The sequence below is a fragment of the Hippocampus comes genome, unplaced genomic scaffold (genome assembly GCF_001891065.2).
Source record: "Hippocampus comes isolate QL1 unplaced genomic scaffold, H_comes_QL1_v1.1 scaffold112, whole genome shotgun sequence".
Taxonomy (NCBI): Eukaryota; Metazoa; Chordata; class Actinopteri; order Syngnathiformes; family Syngnathidae; genus Hippocampus; species Hippocampus comes.
This window is the reverse complement of record NW_017805841.1, coordinates 2,688,459-2,708,067: the sequence shown is the minus strand read 5'-3', so window position 1 is coordinate 2,708,067 and position 19,609 is coordinate 2,688,459. Positions and strand designations below refer to the sequence as shown.

The following is a 19,609-nucleotide window of genomic DNA, read 5'->3' as shown; positions in this document are numbered from 1 at the left end:
TGATTCGGGGTGATGTTTTGAGAAAACAGAAAGTAAATTCAAGGAAATGCTGCAGCGTGAACTTGAATCGGCTTTAGGCGGCGGTGATCCAGGAGGAAAGGACATTCCTCATCTTTTCTTCATGTTTTAAAACCGTCTCACGAGAATTTATTTGGAAATTGCGCTGTTCAACTATATGCCAGCAAACTAAAGAATGTTTTGATATCGCAATTGATCCAGGCAGTGCAGGATTTATATGACAACAAAATACGTTGTTCTAAGACGTAGATTTTTTTTTTTTATTATAATAATTGAAAAAGTTACTCGCCAATGACTTCTAGGTTGCAGTGCTGCACATTACCGAGTGGGTTCCAACTGCAAAGGGCAGCGATCACTGTTTGGACCCAATGCAAGGTGACTGTAACAATCCTCCACCAAGACTCTCATCGTTTTTCTCTAGGTTGATGCACTTCGGAAAAGTTTGATGAAAATCTGTTTGTAGCCAATTCTGAGAGCTAATTCAGGGCAATCCAAAAACGAAGATGTGATTTAGGGGATAATGTTTTTAAATATTGGAAAGCGATGGATACGTTCATAGAGACAGTGATTCATTGGGCCCTTATTTCATGTCCAACGCAGTCTAACTGTGAGCAGGGAAGGAGTTTACTTTGCAAGATTAGTGCAGATAGAAGAGGGCGTTTGCGCCAGTGTGTGAGGGAACACAGCCAACTTCTGGCCAATCGAAGCGGCTCGCATCATACCCTTTAAATTCACAGAGAGAGGCAAAAGGACAGGAGAAACAGCTAGCAAAGTGCAACACGGTCTGCCAAATTCCCAAGCACGGCAAACAAGACTTGTGCTGGCACCAAAATGACACATCATAAAATAAATCATGGACCCTCCACAAATTGTTGTTTTATTCCAAACAACAAACCAATTGGTATCAAAACCTGATTTCTTTCTTGGAGGAGGTAATAATCCTTGCCTTGTGCTTTTCATTTTTTATGGGGATAATAAAACTGTGAAAATATACAGTGCTTAAAATCCGCCCGAATTCTCATGAGAATGGACTGGTGGGCCGCATGGTTAAAACCCAAAAGTTCCAAACTGAGTGCTCTTTGAGAGACCATCAGGTGTCACACAGGAAATTATACTGATGCGTCTTCAGTTGCCCTCATTTCCACCGCACGGCCAGTTTGGTTCCATTCGCGTGGCTTCAACGCTGACAAATCTCAAGTTCAGAGGATACTGAGGTCAGCTGCATCAAGAGGACACTTTGGAGTATAACGCCACCCTGTCCAAAGCTAAGGCACAGCAACAGGGTCACCATTTTTTTTTTTGGTCATTTCTACACAGATGCTTGTAACCCCGGCTGACCAGGAACTGGAGGTGGTGCCTTGTTTTCTTCAAATGGCGAATGTAGGCACTGTGCAGTGGAAAAACGGGCATCTGAGTTAAGACGCAGGCACCGGGAATTCAATGCATCAAGTAAAGGAAACCCAAAAACCGAATAAAAATGTTCAATTTGATACCGGGGGGCGTTGGTGTCATTTTTGACCACTTTGTGGTTCAATTTTCCTTCCTTTTCATCATGACATCACACATCCCTCCAGGTGGCAAACACTCAAGCAATCTTCAGTGCCACCATCAGTCAACAAACCAAATCTGCCAAAAGGCAGTCTGGCGATCTTTTGCATTTATCCCCCACAGCCACAGTTCCACTGGATTCATTTTTAATTATTTTTTTACGGAAACAGAAAAAAAACCCCCGAAAAACAAACAAACAAAAAATCTTTGGGGATAGAGGTATATAAGATAGCCCAAGGCCAAATCCAAGTTTTTGTTGTCCTTTTCATTTCAAGTCAGCAGTGGTCAATTTCCTTTTCGGCTCCTTGAAAGGAGCCGTTTCTCTCTTGTTTGCAAACATTATGAAAAGATAGATTGGTATTTTTATCCTCTATTATGTGCTGAAAAACCTTTTCTCTCTGTAAAAATTTAACATGTTACAAGATGGCAAATCAGCTCAACCTGATAAGGAATTGGACTCAATGAAATATGTCGACGTGATACATCTCAAGTCTCTCAATATATCGGTGAGGAGTTTAGCCTGGGTTGTTAGTGAAAGTTCCAATGTCTCTGCCTCCCCCCCCGTTCTGGATTAAATACACATCGACACTTTGATAAACAGGCAGTAGCACCAGCAGCTCAGCACAAAGGCAAGATGGAGAGAAATTGAACCTTTGAAGGCATGCACATGGTGACCATGATACTGATTAAAACAGAGAGGTAAGGCAATTCTGGATGATCACTGATACTTTGTCCTCTCACATTCTCTCCAGCAGGCCCTGATGCTGACCGCGTGGGTGCTAGAAATACAACAAAAAGATCATCCCGGGAACTTTGCAGCGTTTTGGACGCGCAGGCCTTAAGCCGGCGTTTGCTTCACAGCACTTTTAATAGAGTGACAACGGAGAGGAAACAAGCAGGAAGCCGAGGAGGAGGGGAAGCAAAACAAAAAGACAGTCACATTTGATATGAAGCTCATTCACAAGTCATCTTGGCTCCTGAGTCGGGGTGATGTTGTGAGAAAACAGAAAGTAAATTCAAGGAAATGCTGCAGCGTGAACTTGAATCGGCTTTAGGCGGCGGTGATCCAGGAGGAAAGGACATTCCTCATCTTTTCTTCATGTTTTAAAACCGTCTCACGAGAATTTATTTGGAAATTGCGCTGTTCAACTATATGCCAGCAAACTAAAGAATGTTTTGATATCGCAATTGATCCAGGCAGTGCAGGATTTATATGACAACAAAATACGTTGTTCTAAGACGTAGATTTTTTTTTTTTATTATAATAATTGAAAAAGTTACTCGCCAATGACTTCTAGGTTGCAGTGCTGCACATTACCGAGTGGGTTCCAACTGCAAAGGGCAGCGATCACTGTTTGGACCCAATGCAAGGTGACTGTAACAATCCTCCACCAAGACTCTCATCGTTTTTCTCTAGGTTGATGCACTTCGGAAAAGTTTGATGAAAATCTGTAGCCAATTCTGAGAGCTAATTCAGGGCAATCCAAAAACGAAGATGTGATTTAGGGGATAATGTTTTTAAATATTGGAAAGCGATGGATACGTTCATAGAGACAGTGATTCATTGGGCCCTTATTTCATGTCCAACGCAGTCTAACTGTGAGCAGGGAAGGAGTTTACTTTGCAAGATTAGTGCAGATAGAAGAGGGCGTTTGCGCCAGTGTGTGAGGGAACACAGCGAACTTCTGGCCAATCGAAGCGGCTCGCATCATACCCTTTAAATTCACAGAGAGAGGCAAAAGGACAGGAGAAACAGCTAGCAAAGTGCAACACGGTCTGCCAAATTCCCAAGCACGGCAAACAAGACTTGTGCTGGCACCAAAATGACACATCATAAAATAAATCATGAACCCTCCACAAATTGTTGTTTTATTCCAAACAACAAACCAATTGGTATCAAAACCTGATTTCTTTCTTGGAGGAGGTAATAATCCTTGCCTTGTGCTTTTCATTTTTTATGGGGATAATAAAACTGTGAAAATATACAGTGCTTAAAATCCGCCCGAATTCTCATGAGAATGGACTGGTGGGCCGCATGGTTAAAACCCAAAAGTTCCAAACTGAGTGCTCTTTGAGAGACCATCAGGTGTCACACAGGAAATTATACTGATGCGTCTTCAGTTGCCCTCATTTCCACCGCACGGCCAGTTTGGTTCCATTCGCGTGGCTTCAACGCTGACAAATCTCAAGTTCAGAGGATACTGAGGTCAGCTGCATCAAGAGGACACTTTGGAGTATAACGCCACCCTGTCCAAAGCTAAGGCACAGCAACAGGGTCACCATTTTTTTTTTTTGGTCATTTCTACACAGATGCTTGTAACCCCGGCTGACCAGGAACTGGAGGTGGTGCCTTGTTTTCTTCAAATGGCGAATGTAGGCACTGTGCAGTGGAAAAACGGGCATCTGAGTTAAGACGCAGGCACCGGGAATTCAATGCATCAAGTAAAGGAAACCCAAAAACCGAATAAAAATGTTCAATTTGATACCGGGGGGCGTTGGTGTCATTTTTGACCACTTTGTGGTTCAATTTTCCTTCCTTTTCATCATGACATCACACATCCCTCCAGGTGGCAAACACTCAAGCAATCTTCAGTGCCACCATCAGTCAACAAACCAAATCTGCCAAAAGGCAGTCTGGCGATCTTTTGCATTTATCCCCCACAGCCACAGTTCCACTGGATTCATTTTTAATTATTTTTTTACGGAAACAGAAAAAAAACCCCCGAAAAACAAACAAACAAAAAATCTTTGGGGATAGAGGTATATAAGATAGCCCAAGGCCAAATCCAAGTTTTTGTTGTCCTTTTCATTTCAAGTCAGCAGTGGTCAATTTCCTTTTCGGCTCCTTGAAAGGAGCCGTTTCTCTCTTGTTTGCAAACATTATGAAAAGATAGATTGGTATTTTTATCCTCTATTATGTGCTGAAAAACCTTTTCTCTCTGTAAAAATTTAACATGTTACAAGATGGCAAATCAGCTCAACCTGATAAGGAATTGGACTCAATGAAATATGTCGACGTGATACATCTCAAGTCTCTCAATATATCGGTGAGGAGTTTAGCCTGGGTTGTTAGTGAAAGTTCCAATGTCTCTGCCTGTGCTCGTATGCGCGCAATTCAAAACGGTAAGACTTGAAACAACATTTTGTGGGCGTGTTAATTTAACATTTTTTGGTGGTATGGCTCAGATTACCAGGTATATTGTCCTTTGTTTGATATGAAGCGCACACCACTACGATACAACACTGAGCCAGTAGCAAAATGCCTGTTGAGCAGGTACAGTAAATGTTTAAATACTCGACGACAAAAAGAGTAATGGGATGTTGGGTTCATCGCCCTTAATACGCAATCGATACAAACAATAGCAACAACTACACAAATCAACGTTGTCAGTGAGCACACAATCTTGAACGAAACAGAATTAAAGGGTTTGGTTCGTGCTTACCCTTGCACCCCCAAGTGGACTATTCTAGGGTGCAGCATGAAAACAAGCAGTTGAGGGTTAGTGATGAAAAGAAAATGAGCGAGAAACCTTTGGCATCAGAAAATGTAGACGCCGAGACTGCGTGGGGAACAAAATAACACCGCGTTGCTGAAATCATCTTCAAACTGTCGCGGAGGACATCCTGCGGCCTCCTCATCTCACATGAGACCGCTTGTTGAGAGCGTTTTCGCTGCCTCAATTTATGCTAAGAGTCTTTCGAGCCATGTGGGTTTGGACGTTTATAAGGCGTCAGGAGCTTGGCGAAGGCGTGCCGAGCCACAGCAGCAGAAGCAGCTGGAGCGCGAGCGTAGTCCCAAGGCTCGGGCTCAGGCCGGTCCCGCCGCCGCAATCAGAGTCGTCTTCCTGCAGGGGGAAATCCTTTGTCAGTTTAAAAACACAAACAGTACAACAACAAATTCTGCACTAATGAGAAAAATGCAAATACCAAACTCCTTAAAGGAGTCATTTAATGGAATCTAAAACATTGAAAAAATATTAACGGTGTAATTTAATGAATAGCACTAGACAGTACTATAACTTATTAAAACTTACAGTAATATTTAAAATGAAACAATGTAAAGAAAATGTGCATCATGGCATTGTGCCACTAGGGGCAATATAACACATACAGTGTGAATATACACGAAGAAGACAATCGTAACTGCAGTAATGGACTTCTTGTACATACACGGAAAGTTGTGACATATTTCCGGTAAAATCTCACAAGTTCCTTAAAGAAAGGAGCGGTCTCTGTTCTTTTTGAGTGGATTAGGACTACACATCAAAAGTGAGCTGCGCTAACGTCCCCCCGGACGTTTTAGTGCCTTATGACATTGAGCGCGGAAGTGCTTTATGCTTACTCAACTCAACTCAACTGTGTGTTTTATATGTGTTGCTACACCATTTGTGTTCAAATATCCTTGGCTTGAAGTGTTATTAACGCCGCAATATTGATGCTAGTTTTGTTAACCCTGCCAAACTGCTGCTTGTGAAGGTTACAGTGAAGCTCTAAGAATTGATGAGTCAAAACATGCTCATTGTAGGTTTGAAAATTTGCAACTCATTTGGAAAGAGCAAATTTGGGGATTTTACAGATTCATATGTAGCGTGGTGGTCATAACTACAGTGGAGGTTGCGAGCAGCGAGAAATGAACAAGTTTCGACAGCAGCGTGAAACTATGCTGCTAAGCGGCACTCAAATGCCCGTTGATGACCTTACTATTTTTTGATAAAAATATTTACTATAATAATGACGTAAGTACCGCATTAACATGGGTTAGTGATAGACCATGACATGTTCCAAAATATGAAACATTCATTCTCGTTTTTAAACAGAGACCCCTTGTAAAAAGGTTTTTTTTTACCCTTTCAGGGGTAGCCTTTACAACAGTTCACAGCTTATCACGTAATCAGGTTACAGGTTATCATGATTTGTGCATGAAAGGGTGAACGTTCAATGGCTTTAATTAACTGCCATCAATTATGACAGCCCGAGAATGTTTACCATAGTGAAGTTATTTTTGTGACCTGTTTGTTTATTGTTACGCTCATTCCAGCACTAACGAGGTTGAAGTTCACCACGACCAGATGTTCTAACTAAAACCAAGTGCATTCATGCATGCGGCCTAGGGTTTTGCTTCAGAAGCAGGTCGGGAAATATGAAGCCTAAGATGACCTCTTACAATTTTACAATGTATTGTGCCCTGTTCGCAATCTATAATTAGTGTGAGGTCTTTTTATCCGTACAAACAACCAAACAAAAAAAAACACACAATGAAATAATGCGTCTCAGTGGGTAGCTTTTGGTTAGCCACAGAGTTCAGAGAGGCTAAACAGTTCATGTCCATGAACAATTGGGTCAGCCGAGTGACGTAATATACCTGCCTGCAACTGTAACTGTGTGAATATATGTTGGGTGTACTCAGGAAGCTTAGGCATGCCAGCAACAAGCCTTGAAAAGGTCTCGGAGTGTCCTGGATTCAAAAGGCAGGAAAGCCGAGCGGGGGCTTCCTCTGTTTACTTCAGTGACACAATCTGTCTCTCAATGAGGACTGCAGCTAAAAGTAAGTAAGGCAGAGATGGAAAGATGAGAAAGACCAACTTCCTATTTCCTCTTTTGGCATCCCAGGACACACTCACAGACATCAAGTGTCCTGATCTAAGAAGCTTTTAAAAAACAATGAAAGGCAGGGCGAACAGATATGAAGCCATTTTTCAGACCAAATATTTAGACAGCTTATAAACGCTGCAAAGTCGGCTGGTCAGGAGCAATATTTTATGCACATTCCTCCTTTGATTTTGCCAATTTATGCTGATTTATACAACACATGAACCGCATCACCCTTTTTTCCCCCTTTGGTGGAATCCATGTAATGAATTGAATAGTAATGGGTGTGAACAAAGCAGCTGAAATATTGCTTCCTGAAATGACATCTTATGCAAAGCACTTTAATAGGAGAGAATCTCCAAGTGTTATGAGTGGGAAATGTTGAAATATTTTATCAAAAAAATACAGCATGTTCAATTATTTTACATGTATTTAATTCATGAATTAACAATTTACATTTTATCATCATTCTTTTATATAATAATAATAATAATAATAATAACAATAATAATAATAGTAACTTTCCGTTTTTTTTAAATTAGATGATTCCTGCAATAATAACCCTATTATTTATATAAACACATCCCAGTACATGAAAAAGGATTCTTAGAAAATAATACTATTATTATTATTATTATTATTATTATTATTATTATTATCATCATACTATTTAGCATTTCATTCATATACAATAGAAGCCAATATTTGTGTCAAGTCTTACACTTCATACAAAAATTACAATTATGTAATAAAATATTATAATACGTATGCATTCAGAAGAATAATAATCGTAAAATAACAACTTCCAGTTTAATAAAGTAAGCTTTTAATGTTTTATTCATATTTGACAACGTGACCTAACGCATATTCATCGGAATATTCCTCTGAAACTAAATTGACGCGGAAAATGTAATATGATTCCGGACCCGTCTATCCTACATACAGTAGACACACTAACCCAAAAAAAGTGAGTGGCAGCCACAGAAACAAGAGCAGGGCTGAGTAGCTCAATGTGGACCCTCTGCTGATTGGACACAAGGGCTCATCCTAGCATGATGGATGAGAGCAGCAGCCAATGAATGGGAGGCAGAGGCAAATAAAATGAGAAGATGAACACAGAAATCATTAAAAAATACAACAGGAAGACAGACCAAGAGGAAACAATGACATGAAAAATTATGAAAAAAAAAATGCAAATACAGATATCATAGAGCATTTGTTGGAGTGACCAGACAGATAACATTGTACCCAAAGGCCACAACTGATCGTAATCTGACAGCGAATGACATTTGTGAACAATTACAGCTAGTATAAATCTGTCTTGTCAGCACACAGGCGCTGAGGTCGATGCCTTACATTTTCATTGTTGTCGAAGCACACGTCGGGCCCTTTGCGGTACCTCGGGTTCTGGGCCAGTTCGCATGGATCTGGACCTTCAGCTGAACACGCAGTTTTAAGGAAAACAGCTACAATGTGGTGATAAACCAGAATAAGATTCCTAACTAAACTTAAATATGCAAAGTACATGTCATTTCAAATGTGTTGGTGTCTGCTGAGCACAATCATTTTGGTTCAACATGACACTTTGGAAAGTACTGCCTGTCTAAGTATTGTACGAATGAATAGAATACAGAAGGCGTTAAAATGACAATAAATTCATAGTATTAAACAATGTTAAGTGTTGAACACACTTAATGATACATCAAGAATAATGTTGTAATTCTGATGTAAAATTTCCCAGACATTTAATAATAATTCTCATCACAATTTTCTTGAACTGTTTGCTTGTTTTATTTTAACCCCAAAAAGCAATATCATTCTTTTAGAAACATAAAGTGCTTAAAAAATGCGAACAATTCCAGTGAGAGGAACGAGAACGCTCCAATGCTTTAAAATTATTAAAAACTTCTTTGTCATCATAGGTACTTTTCTCAATAGGAAAAAAACAAACATTATTTCACAACAGCACCATCTGCAAAATCGCATTGACGGCGTTATTCAAACTATTTTCCACTGTACAAAAACAGAGGAGCACGGGTGGAAAATAGATGTTGCGCATTGTCTTTGCTTGGCTAAGCAGCATAAATCTTTGGAAGATGCATATTTGACAAAAAGCAAGATGACAAGAAATCAGTCACTTGCGCCGACTGCAAAACCTTGCAAACGAACTAACGAACCAAAGAAACTCCTGAAAGGGGTAAATTGAACCGTGCTACCGATTGGAGACAATGTATCAAAACATTATGATTGTTATTACCACCTAAAAAAGCCATAGCATGAGGTTAAGGATCTATCTCGACACAGAAGGTAAAAAATAAAACCAACACAGGCACACACACAAACACACACACACAAACGCACACACAAATGGTGAACGCAATCTTGCTCGTGCTACGTCCAAAACCTCGAACATAATCTATGAAAAATGAATGATCATTATTCTCAGAAAAAAGTAGAAGGCATAAAACCAATTGAACAGCAAAAAAGAATAATAACAAAACCTTGCTACCATTGCAAATATTTTAAAATAATGTATGAAAAATGAATGAGTGTGGGTATGATGCCTTAGTCTTAAAAATACCCTCAGAAAAAAACCTGGATGAGCACTGAACTGATTATCCCGATGCAGAAGGTGAAAAATGAAACTAACAAACACAAAAAACAAATAAAAAGTGTTAACACGACCTTATTTCTTCTAAAAAATGAATGATTGATTGTTATGCCCTTCTCAGAAAAATACACTCAAACATCGGTGAAAAATACTCTGATGCGAAAGGAACTGATTATATCAACATAGAAGGCATAAAATAAAATTTAAAACCCCAAACCTAAGTAGGAGGGAATCAAACATTGCTTCTGATGGAGAAAATTGGACGTAATGTATGAAAAGTGAATGGTTGTTATGCCCTTCTCAGGAAAAGGTTGCGTATGGAATAGATAATCTCAAAAAAAAAAAAAAAAAAAAAAAAACCAAAAAAAATTATTTCCTTCTCAGACAAAAAAAAAAAAAAAAAACATCTGAGAAAGGAACTGATCGACACAGAAGGCATAAAGCAAAATTAAAGAGACACAAATTTGACATTGGGCATGCGAAACAAATGTCAGGAAACAAACCGCAGACTCGCAAGACCCCAAATCACATCAGGAAACAATAAATCTGACTAAACACCAAATAACACAGTCCAAAACAATCAAAACTCAAAGTCCATTTGAGACTAAAGGCCAACAAATAGCTCTAAACCGAACAATTTGTCCATCCGTGTTAAACTGCACCGACACCACTACCTTAGTGGCAACAAATGTGCCCTGTAGTGACCCCGTGACAAACGCTGTGATGACACCTTTACTGTTTGAGCAGCAAGAAGCAGCATTGAAGCTACATCTGTCAAACAGATATCCTGTCTACATTTCAACACACAAGTGCACCTCTGCTCTTAACCTTCATTCAACTTGATGGCGGCGCGCAGGCCAGAAACAAAGAAACGTCAACCTGGTAGTAACGTGAGAGTGCCCTTTTATACGCACCGCATCTGGTTTACTGCTCACCCATAGACGCTCAGAAGGGGACCTGCTGAAAAGTGCTTCGGCGTGTGTCCTTGGACGCCGACTTTAAAGCTCTCTTGTCGCAAGTGCTGATGGATGGGAGGACTCGGGAGTAAAAAAAAAAAAAAAAAAAGACATGTCACTCCCATGTTGACTATTTACGACTTGAGTGAAAGGATACAGGGTTGTTCGGCTTGTCGCAGCGGCCTGGGATCACATGACAAACACGTGGCCTTGGCGTCGGTGATCAGGAACACCAGGTTGGTGTTTGGAAGCTTCTCCGCTCGATACATCCTGTTGGGCATGCAGAGATGATGCAGCGTGAATTTATTTGGCAATCACACAAAACATTGGGAACTATGGATTCTTGCGTTCGGTTTGAGTCGCATGTTTGTCTTTAAATTTGGTTGAATTTCCACTCCATGTAATTGTTCGTCTGTCTACCACCCTCACGTCTACATTCACACATCCATCCATAGACCTAACTGGCAACGGACTTCTGAAGGTGCTTAGTTGCAAAAGAAGCAATGTACTGTATTTGTGATTTTTTTTTTTGTTTCTGAAAGTCATATTGTTCCATAAAAAAAACATACATTTACAAAAAGTAATATATTTCCATTAACAAAAGTATCCATCCATCTTTTGCTTACCTGTCCATCTCTCTTCAGTATATCAACCTACCATCTATCCATCCAGCTACCACCCTTCAATGCATCCACCTATCTAGCCACCAATATACTTGAACAATCTGCCACCCTTCGATCACATTTACCGAATTATCAATTCATCTATGCTATCCCCCACTCCCTCCCCAAGCATTCATCTATACAACAACATATGTGTCCATTCATCTAAGAATCCCTCTATAAATCACATCTTGTCATCATTGAAACAGGATTAATTTAGGGCGGGTAAGCTTTTATCCACATTGTCCGAAGATGTATTTTGGGTAGTTCTGCTAACGTTACAGTGATTTACTTTATGAGCTGCTATGTAATATAAGAAGTCCCATTTGATACATACTGCTTGGACCCGTGCAGGTGTTTAAGTGGCCTCTCTAAGCTCTTCTCTTATTGGCTTTTTTATGTCTGCCATGAGGCTTCATGTGTGTGTGTGTGTGTGTGTGTGTGTGTGTGTGTGTGTGTGTGTGTGTGTGTGTGTGTGTGTGTGTGTGTGTGTGTGTGTGCAGCCGCTGACATTGGGAACCAGACACGCGGGATGCATAACGTCGAGTAATTACAGCCATATTTAACCCCCAAATTGACACACAAGAAGGTTAAAGCAAAGTAAATGCGCAGCAGCCCATGAATAATAACGAATTTGAAGAAAAGCCAGAGATTGGGGGGAAGGAAAACAGATAAAAGAACATTTGTGCTTCCCCCTGCAGTTCCTGTCAATGACGGATCAAGGTCAAATGTGCCTGATTGGAACTCGTAAGAGAAGCCGCCTGAAGTAAAAACCGGGAGAGGCCCTTCAGGAAGGCAACGCTATTCCTAACCTACCCCCACGGATCATTAAACAGAAGGATGTGCAGGAAAATGATCTGAGGAAGGGGGGGAAAACTTTATAGCGTCATTTACACCACATTCACACTTAAAGGAGAAAGTTGATAGTTTGTGGGGGCGCATGAAAAATTAATATACACGGAGCATACTCAACGGAGATTAACAGACATACCTTGAACAGTTTCCACAGTCCAGGACCCCTGAGTAGGATCTTTCATTGTTGTCAAAGAAGTATTGCGTCTGCTCCGTGATGCAGCTTTCTTTAAACATGGCGTCAGGAATGTCCTCATCCGATGACTCCGCTGAATGAGGTTTGCACAAGGAACTGTTTGTAGTAAACATATGCTGCTTTTCCACTGCACAGTACCGCGGCTATGACAAAAACAGCTTGACTCAGGACTGACCAGCAGTGGTTTTAATCACCCTTTCGGTATCTAGTCAACAAGATTGAAGAAAATGTTTGGAATAGTTCATCCAAACACTTGCCAATGATTAAGTGTGAGTGGCAAGTAAAGCCAGGTTTTGGGAAAAGGGCATTTCAAGAGAAGTAAACAGTGGCAACAATTGGAAAAGGGTGTGTTGCTCACCTGCCTCCAGAAGATTGGGGAACACGAGGCCATAGAAGAGCTGCTGGAGTATCGACCTATACAAAGATTGTTGTTGATATTTTAGTTTGACAGACCCAGAAAACATACATTTGTATCTTTAAGGCAGGATTTACTTGCAATCTTAATTTGTCTTCCACCGACAACGGGCAACTCACTATACAATTACATATTTTAAGCCATAACAGAAAAAGAAACTATCAATTACTCAAGGGGCATTAAAGTACATCAAGTGGGGACATGATAAAAACTAGGACCCATTATGCTCCCAAACCAAACATTAGGAAAGGCTACGATAGTGCCGACATACGTTTGAAAGTTACAACAATGCACAATCAACTAGTTATACTTAAGGTCACATAACATTCCAATGTTATTTTTAGGGAGTATAAGTGTTTTTCAAACAAAACTTTACTGTAATTCTGACTTTACTTTTTGTAGCATAGGTTAATGATAGACTCCCGCATTTATTACTTTCAAAGTATGTACGAGTTCGGGTATGTCACTATCTGAAACTGAGGACATGCACCTTTTACAGCAAAGGAACACACTTTGTCCATTTAAAAACATACCTTTATTCAATTTATTCCCCTGCAAGTCCTCCAAATTAGTCCTATACCGTACATACAGTACTTATACGAGTAGATTAAAGGATAGAAACTGACTGCAACTGCACTCAACATTCTTCGATTGCACATTGACCCCACAAGCTTGGAAACATGAATGTGTTAGCCGCGACCATCAAAAATCATGACCGTAAAACAGATATGAACTCACCAGGCAGCAGTGGAAGCCCACCAGCCAATATTGAGCAAGTCTGCGATGGTTGGCTACAAAAAAAAGAGTCAGATATGGAGGTTAAAACCATCGAAGGAACGCCCACATTTGTGTCAAAGCAAATCCAATGAGCAACCGACCACGTAGACAGAGCAAGGCCCCGCCGCAGCCTTGCTGTCTTTCTCCGGGTCACAAACAGACTGGTAGTCGTAGGTCTTGTTGAAGGAGTACAAAGACGTGTTGACCAGGTTGATCATCAGAACGGGATCCACCTCGCCAAAGAACTGACCCATCTGGACAAACAAAAGGGACACTCAGTTTGGGAAAGGTTTTGAAGAAGCTGCTGAAGTGGGGCTTTGCATGGCAGTGAATCAGTTCCTTAGAAGCTGGCATCTGCTTTCTACGCCACTTTGCATGGAGAGTTCAGTCAAACGCAGACAATCCCTTTAAGCAGCCAGCTGTCAACACATCTTTGGTGCATGTAATGGAGTGGGCCATTGCCATGTCCTTTCCCCCTTCTGCTCAGTTCTGCAATGTCAGATGTTATGCAACAGTATTATATTCCTGCCATAGCCACAGAGGAATCGTTTTTCTTTCTTTCGGAAGGGTGCTGTAAAAAGTTACTAGACTACACTACTCCCATTTTCTGTCTTGATAAAAAGGACAGATGTAAGTGGCCAGAGATTTTTAAAAAAATGAATGTTCCATTCCTTTTTTTTTTTTACAAGTAGCCTTCATGCATACAAAATACAACACTGATATTTCAAAGCCACTGGCATTTGTTTGTTTCTTCAATTCAAGAAAATAAAGGATCCGACCAATAAAGGCCCGATCTGCAAAATTTAAAGCAGATGGGCTGTAGTCAGGTGCCAGACAATTCACAACTGTAGAATGTCTGTCTGAATTGGTGGAGCCGCTCCAAAAGAATTAGCATCTTACAAAGGAAGACTCATGCATTGTCAAGAGCTGATTTTTCTTTTCAACCACACTACAAAAATGAAAAGCCAGAAAAATCAACCCTGAGGCCCAACTGATAAAATAATAACAGATCACACCAACTGCATGAAAAATACCGGAAAACTATTTTGACGAAACCATTTTACGAAGACACTCGAGGACTGAATGACATTGTGAAAAAAAAAAAAAAAACCCTTATGTGTCTCCTTTAAAAACATGCAGTACTGTATGTCCATTCTTGACTGACAAGGAGCATTCCTCAGACCAGTACATATATGAACATTGGACCACAGGGACCCACAGCAGTCTGCAGTCTGTATGGCTATGTGAGAGGCTCATATTCACAAGAGACTCACTACAATAAAACATCCCTGACTGAAAGAACCTGAACTTTGATCATCCTCCTGCGTCTGATGTTGTACTTTAGCAGGGGCACGGATGAACCTACCTCCTCGAGGAGCTTTGAAAGGAGCTCAGAGGAGGCAAGTAAGCCATCTTTGTAACTTAGCCGTAAGTCCTTTGCCTGACCTTGCGCTGAGATTGATGCAGTCCCGCGAGATGCAAAAGCTGACTTACAAAGTTACCAATTTCACCTTTCCGAGCGACATGGCTCAATGTTTCATCCTGTGATATTCTTTCATACAACAGACTACCTCAAGATCACCCGCAAAGACACTTTTTCAGTTTGATTTTACAAGGGAATAATTTCAGCATACCTGAATTGATGTGCAAGACTAACTAATGTGGAAATAATTGGTTGGTCTGTTTTAACAGGTCTTAGGATTTACTGGGCTAACTTGGGACCTCGGGTATGGTATTTCGTGCCATATCATGTGGAAATGTGTTTTGGCACAACAAAAAATTCATTGAATCCTTGAAAAAAAGTGTGCCTTTCATAGTTTATATTTGATAATAATGTTTTCAAGATCGAGACAAGCCAAAATCGAAATCACAATTCAAATTCAATTGTAATTGCCCAGCCCTAAAGACAGTAGCTCTGACCAAAACAACTCCAATGTATCATTTTTAGTAAAAAAAAAAAAGATTTTTTAAACCAGTGCTGTACATGCCATTAAAAGACATTGCCAAGCGTCTTTAAATATTGACACTCACCAAGCTAATGTAATCATCCTGATTGGACATGAGCAGAAAGCCTCCATCATCCAGGATGACACAGTCTACATGCTGCAAAGGGGCAAAACACTTCAGAGCCAAGCCACAAGTGTGATGTTTTTTTTTTTTTTAAACATGCATCGTTTTACCTTGTCATTCCTCATACAGCCACAGATCTCATCTTTGCACTAAAATAAAGAAAAAAGTTCATTCAGTGCTAACGCCTAAATGTGTGAAAATGAATAATAATAAACACAAGGGAGTATATAAACATCACTTACATTCTCTTTGAGTGTGGCGTTCATGAAACTGTTCATCCAAAAAGTGACATTCAGTTTCACTCCCACCACTAAAAACAGACGAGCAGCAAAAATACGGCCTTCGTTAACCGATGAAAAGTTGCAACCTTTTTTTTCTTCCATTTTCAAATGACGCAATTTGGTTTCATGTTGTGTCGTGGTCCTTTTTTTTTCATACAATGTAATTTCCACCCTTTCTAATCAGCCCTGTTCCTTGTGTCAACCAATCAGTTACCACTCGTGTCACTGTCTCATTGGTTTGCTTGGATTTTATTCCCTGGTTTATTTCGGTTTTGGTTGGTTCAGGATTACACATGAGTCTAGTCGTGTTATGATTCTTTTTGTTGTAAGTTTATGATCTCAACTCACTTTTGTTACATACGATTTAGAAATAAATCCTCATTATATTTTGGAATATGTAAAATAAATGGTTTCATTTTTAAATAAACATTGACTGAGTTGGGGTTTGGGAACGTGAAAATGGTTGAAAAAAAAGCCACTATTACTACATCAAAGGTAATTGAAACTTAAAACATAGATGTTTTAATAATGTACTTTAATTGCAAGGCTCTGTGCGATGAATATTATTTTTGAGCACGGAGCTCCCTGAAAGTTTGCACTCCCGGGTTTAACTTCCAATCTTTTTTACAAGCAGCAGCAATCGATGTGGGATTAAGCACAACTGACCCGCCGGCTTAAGCGTGACTTCATTGATGGTGAGATCTACGGCTTTGCTGACGAGGATACCAGATTCGGACACGCTCTCTCGGCCTTCTGCTGCAACTGAGAGAAGGGCACATGAGGGAACATTGATTGTAATCACTGCACATTTGGCTGAACAGCATGCAGAAGCGAACGTTTCAGAACCACACTTAAAATGGGAATAATTGTTATCCATGGCGGGGAACGCTTCCAGATCTTGTAATTCACATTGAGCCCGATGGGGCTCGCGAACCCCCATGTGTTAATCCAGTTGAGTGTTACCCCGACTGCATTACACTCATTGTTTGCCTCCCCTGACGTCTGCCGGAGAGATTAGTGGAGATAAGCAAGAGAGGGAGCTCACAGTCCAAGAGTGAGGCCGAGGATGAGTGCTGACAGACAAACTGTAAGCCAGGAAGAGACCGAGGATAAAAGGCATGATGTCATTGGTGTACGAGTGCGATCTTCACCAGAACAATTCTGGCTGACTTACAAAGGCACTGCGACTCCACGCCAGACTACACTGAAAACAAAAGCTCCAGCACCACAAGTGCGTACACATGAGGTTCTTACTGTTAAAAGACGGAGCTGTGAAAATGTAGATGTCGTTGTCCAAGGCTCTCTTGTAGAAGCTGGATTCATACGTCTCTGGGTTCTCCAACCAATCTTCTCCGGCGCTAAAAAAAAAAAAAAAAAAAGTCAAAATATTCAAATCAATTAATCTGTAGTTAACCAACTTGTTATGGTGTGAGTAAAATTAATCGAATTTAAAGATTACTTCTTCTCCTAGGATTGTCATATTTGATTTTTTTTTGTTTTGGATTTTATATTGTAAATGAAATTAGGCCCAGCAGTGACACAAAGGACCAAATGATGAAAGAATGTCCGTCTCTCTCTCTCTCTCTCTTTTTTCTTGCTATAATGTCAAAAACTGTTAAAGATTACAATGGATACTTGCAGTTAACAATACTATTACAATATAGAAATCAAAATAGCAGAGATACTTCTTGTGAGCATATTTAACCCTTTCACACCAATAATGATAACCTGTCCACTGTCGTCACCACTGTCTCCGAAAGGGTTGATGAAAATATTCTGGTCGATGGATGCTAGATGGATGTGTAAAATAAGGTGACATAATGCATCATGGTATTGATTTTGTCACAATTTAGATGACAAATAAATACAGAAATTAGCGATTACAAGAAAAGTTCGCTTGTGGAAAAATGAGACCTCCCATGCGTAGCAAATGAAAATAAAATGCATGCGGCTGTCGCATGTATGCGTGGAAGTCCTTGTACTGCCCTCATCGTTCATGTTGAAAAGCCACTGGAGCAGCAAAAAAAGAGCTCCGACTAAAAATATCACAGCCCATTTCAATTTTCACAGCACATATTTGCGTGCCCAGACAGTTGGCCAAAGCTCTCAGGCTAGTTTGGCTGCGCCAGAGAGAAACAACGTAGAAGACGAGCAGGGTTACCTTCTCGGGAAGACTCTTGTGATTCCTCCATCTGTGGCTACAAACCTGGCCACTGTCCCATTCCTGAGAGGATGGAAAAAAACGGTCAAGCGTCGAAGTGGATCACACTGACAAATAGTGCATCTGTGAATTGCCAGCTGGGGAAAAGAGACACTCTTGAATTTCACAACCAGAGTCACTTATCCATGTAGAGAGGACCATTGGAACCTGCTACCAAAATGCGGTATAAATGTCAAAAAAGAATCCAGAACCCAACGGAAACTGGAATCAACTCATCTCCCTTGCCTCCCAAAGTTTTTGACCGTGTTTTCCTAGACTCATTTTTTCTGAATATGTAGAGCCTTTCCAATGATAAGGCTAAGAAAATAATTGAATTGCCAATTTAGAAAACAACTGTGTATTTTTTGTTCACGCCTCCAATACATATATATGAACTTATTGGAGATGTTTATAGCCTTGCAATCCAACATTTTGCTGCCACAGACATATATATGGTACGTTTTTTTTAATGGTTAGGCGTGGAAGACGGCCTCGCACAGCTTGTCTTTGAAATTCAGGTTGGTAAACCACTATAATGAAAAACAGGTCACCATAGCTTTTGAACTGAAGGTAAAGATGAGAGGGTGAATCTCCGGTTGATACGTTGATTATTAGGAGGAAAAATGCCAACATGTTGGAAGTCGAAGACATTTATGCAATTTGCACTCAAACATAATATGTACCTGCATGGTAGAAACAGAGCAGAGGTGGGCATTGCATCAGACTGACGGACCTGTCAACCCATCACTGACGGATGCCTGTTTTGCTGATGACTGATGAATGACGGGAAACGTAAAAAAACAAAAACGATGGACTGATAAAAGTGGATTTTCACGCCCATCTCTGAAGCAGAGAATGTATCACTGTAGATGGTAAAGTGTGTCACAATCGTTAAAAACGATGATCAGGATCATCATGTGCTGTAAATAAGCCACCAAGTCTCAACTCGAGCCATTCGGCGAGCTAGCATAGTTCATGGCGCATTTCACGATTTTGCACAACATTCTTTGAGTCCTGAAAGATCAGTCAAAATATTCTATAATAGCGGACAATATGGCAGATGGGGAATTGACTAACTACACTAAAATGTGAATTAAATTTGAAAGTTATTGCCTATTTCCATTGTCCACTGTATTCTTTGAATTAAATATGTAAATAGTTAAAGATTACACAAACCGAGGAACCACTGTTCAAAACCTTTCTGGAGTGGATTGATCATTTGCGAATTTTCTGAGGCAGCACGCCTGCCATGCTTGAACGATGGTCCACATGCGCAGGCATAAGGAATCTCAACTTCATGGAAAGCAGTCTCAAATGGAACCCGATATCATATTTAAATTTGTGCACACACTCCAAATTAACTGGTTACATTATATGGAATATGGAACATTTTTACACATCTTTTGAAATGATTCCTGGCAGTGTTACTTGTGT

General features: G+C 40.3%; 1 protein-coding gene across 4 annotated transcripts in view; it reads right to left on the bottom strand.

Annotated features, from left to right (window-relative positions):
• Positions 1-3,861: 3,861 nt before the first annotated feature.
• LOC109526841 (voltage-dependent calcium channel subunit alpha-2/delta-1) overlaps positions 3,862-19,609 on the bottom strand; it is a 76,856-nt gene continuing 61,108 nt past the window's right edge. For 2 of the 4 annotated variants that reach the window (XM_019888401.1, XM_019888404.1), the window contains 14 exons: positions 18,137-18,199; positions 17,230-17,333; positions 16,642-16,737; positions 15,937-16,004; positions 15,805-15,843; positions 15,656-15,727; positions 13,726-13,878; positions 13,586-13,638; positions 12,791-12,846; positions 12,376-12,505; positions 10,880-10,992; positions 8,512-8,594; positions 8,114-8,202; positions 5,289-5,411 (listed from right to left, as the gene is read on the bottom strand). In XM_019888401.1, coding sequence (XP_019743960.1) covers positions 5,375-5,411; positions 8,114-8,202; positions 8,512-8,594; positions 10,880-10,992; positions 12,376-12,505; positions 12,791-12,846; positions 13,586-13,638; positions 13,726-13,878; positions 15,656-15,727; positions 15,805-15,843; positions 15,937-16,004; positions 16,642-16,737; positions 17,230-17,333; positions 18,137-18,199 — 1,156 coding nt within the window. In that variant the 3' untranslated portion in view covers positions 5,289-5,374. Of the gene's footprint in view, positions 5,412-8,113; positions 8,203-8,511; positions 8,595-10,879; positions 10,993-12,375; positions 12,506-12,790; positions 12,847-13,585; positions 13,639-13,725; positions 13,879-15,655; positions 15,728-15,804; positions 15,844-15,936; positions 16,005-16,641; positions 16,738-17,229; positions 17,334-18,136; positions 18,200-19,609 lie in introns of all 4 variants that reach the window. The other 2 variants (XM_019888402.1, XM_019888405.1) reach the window with 1 other exon arrangement.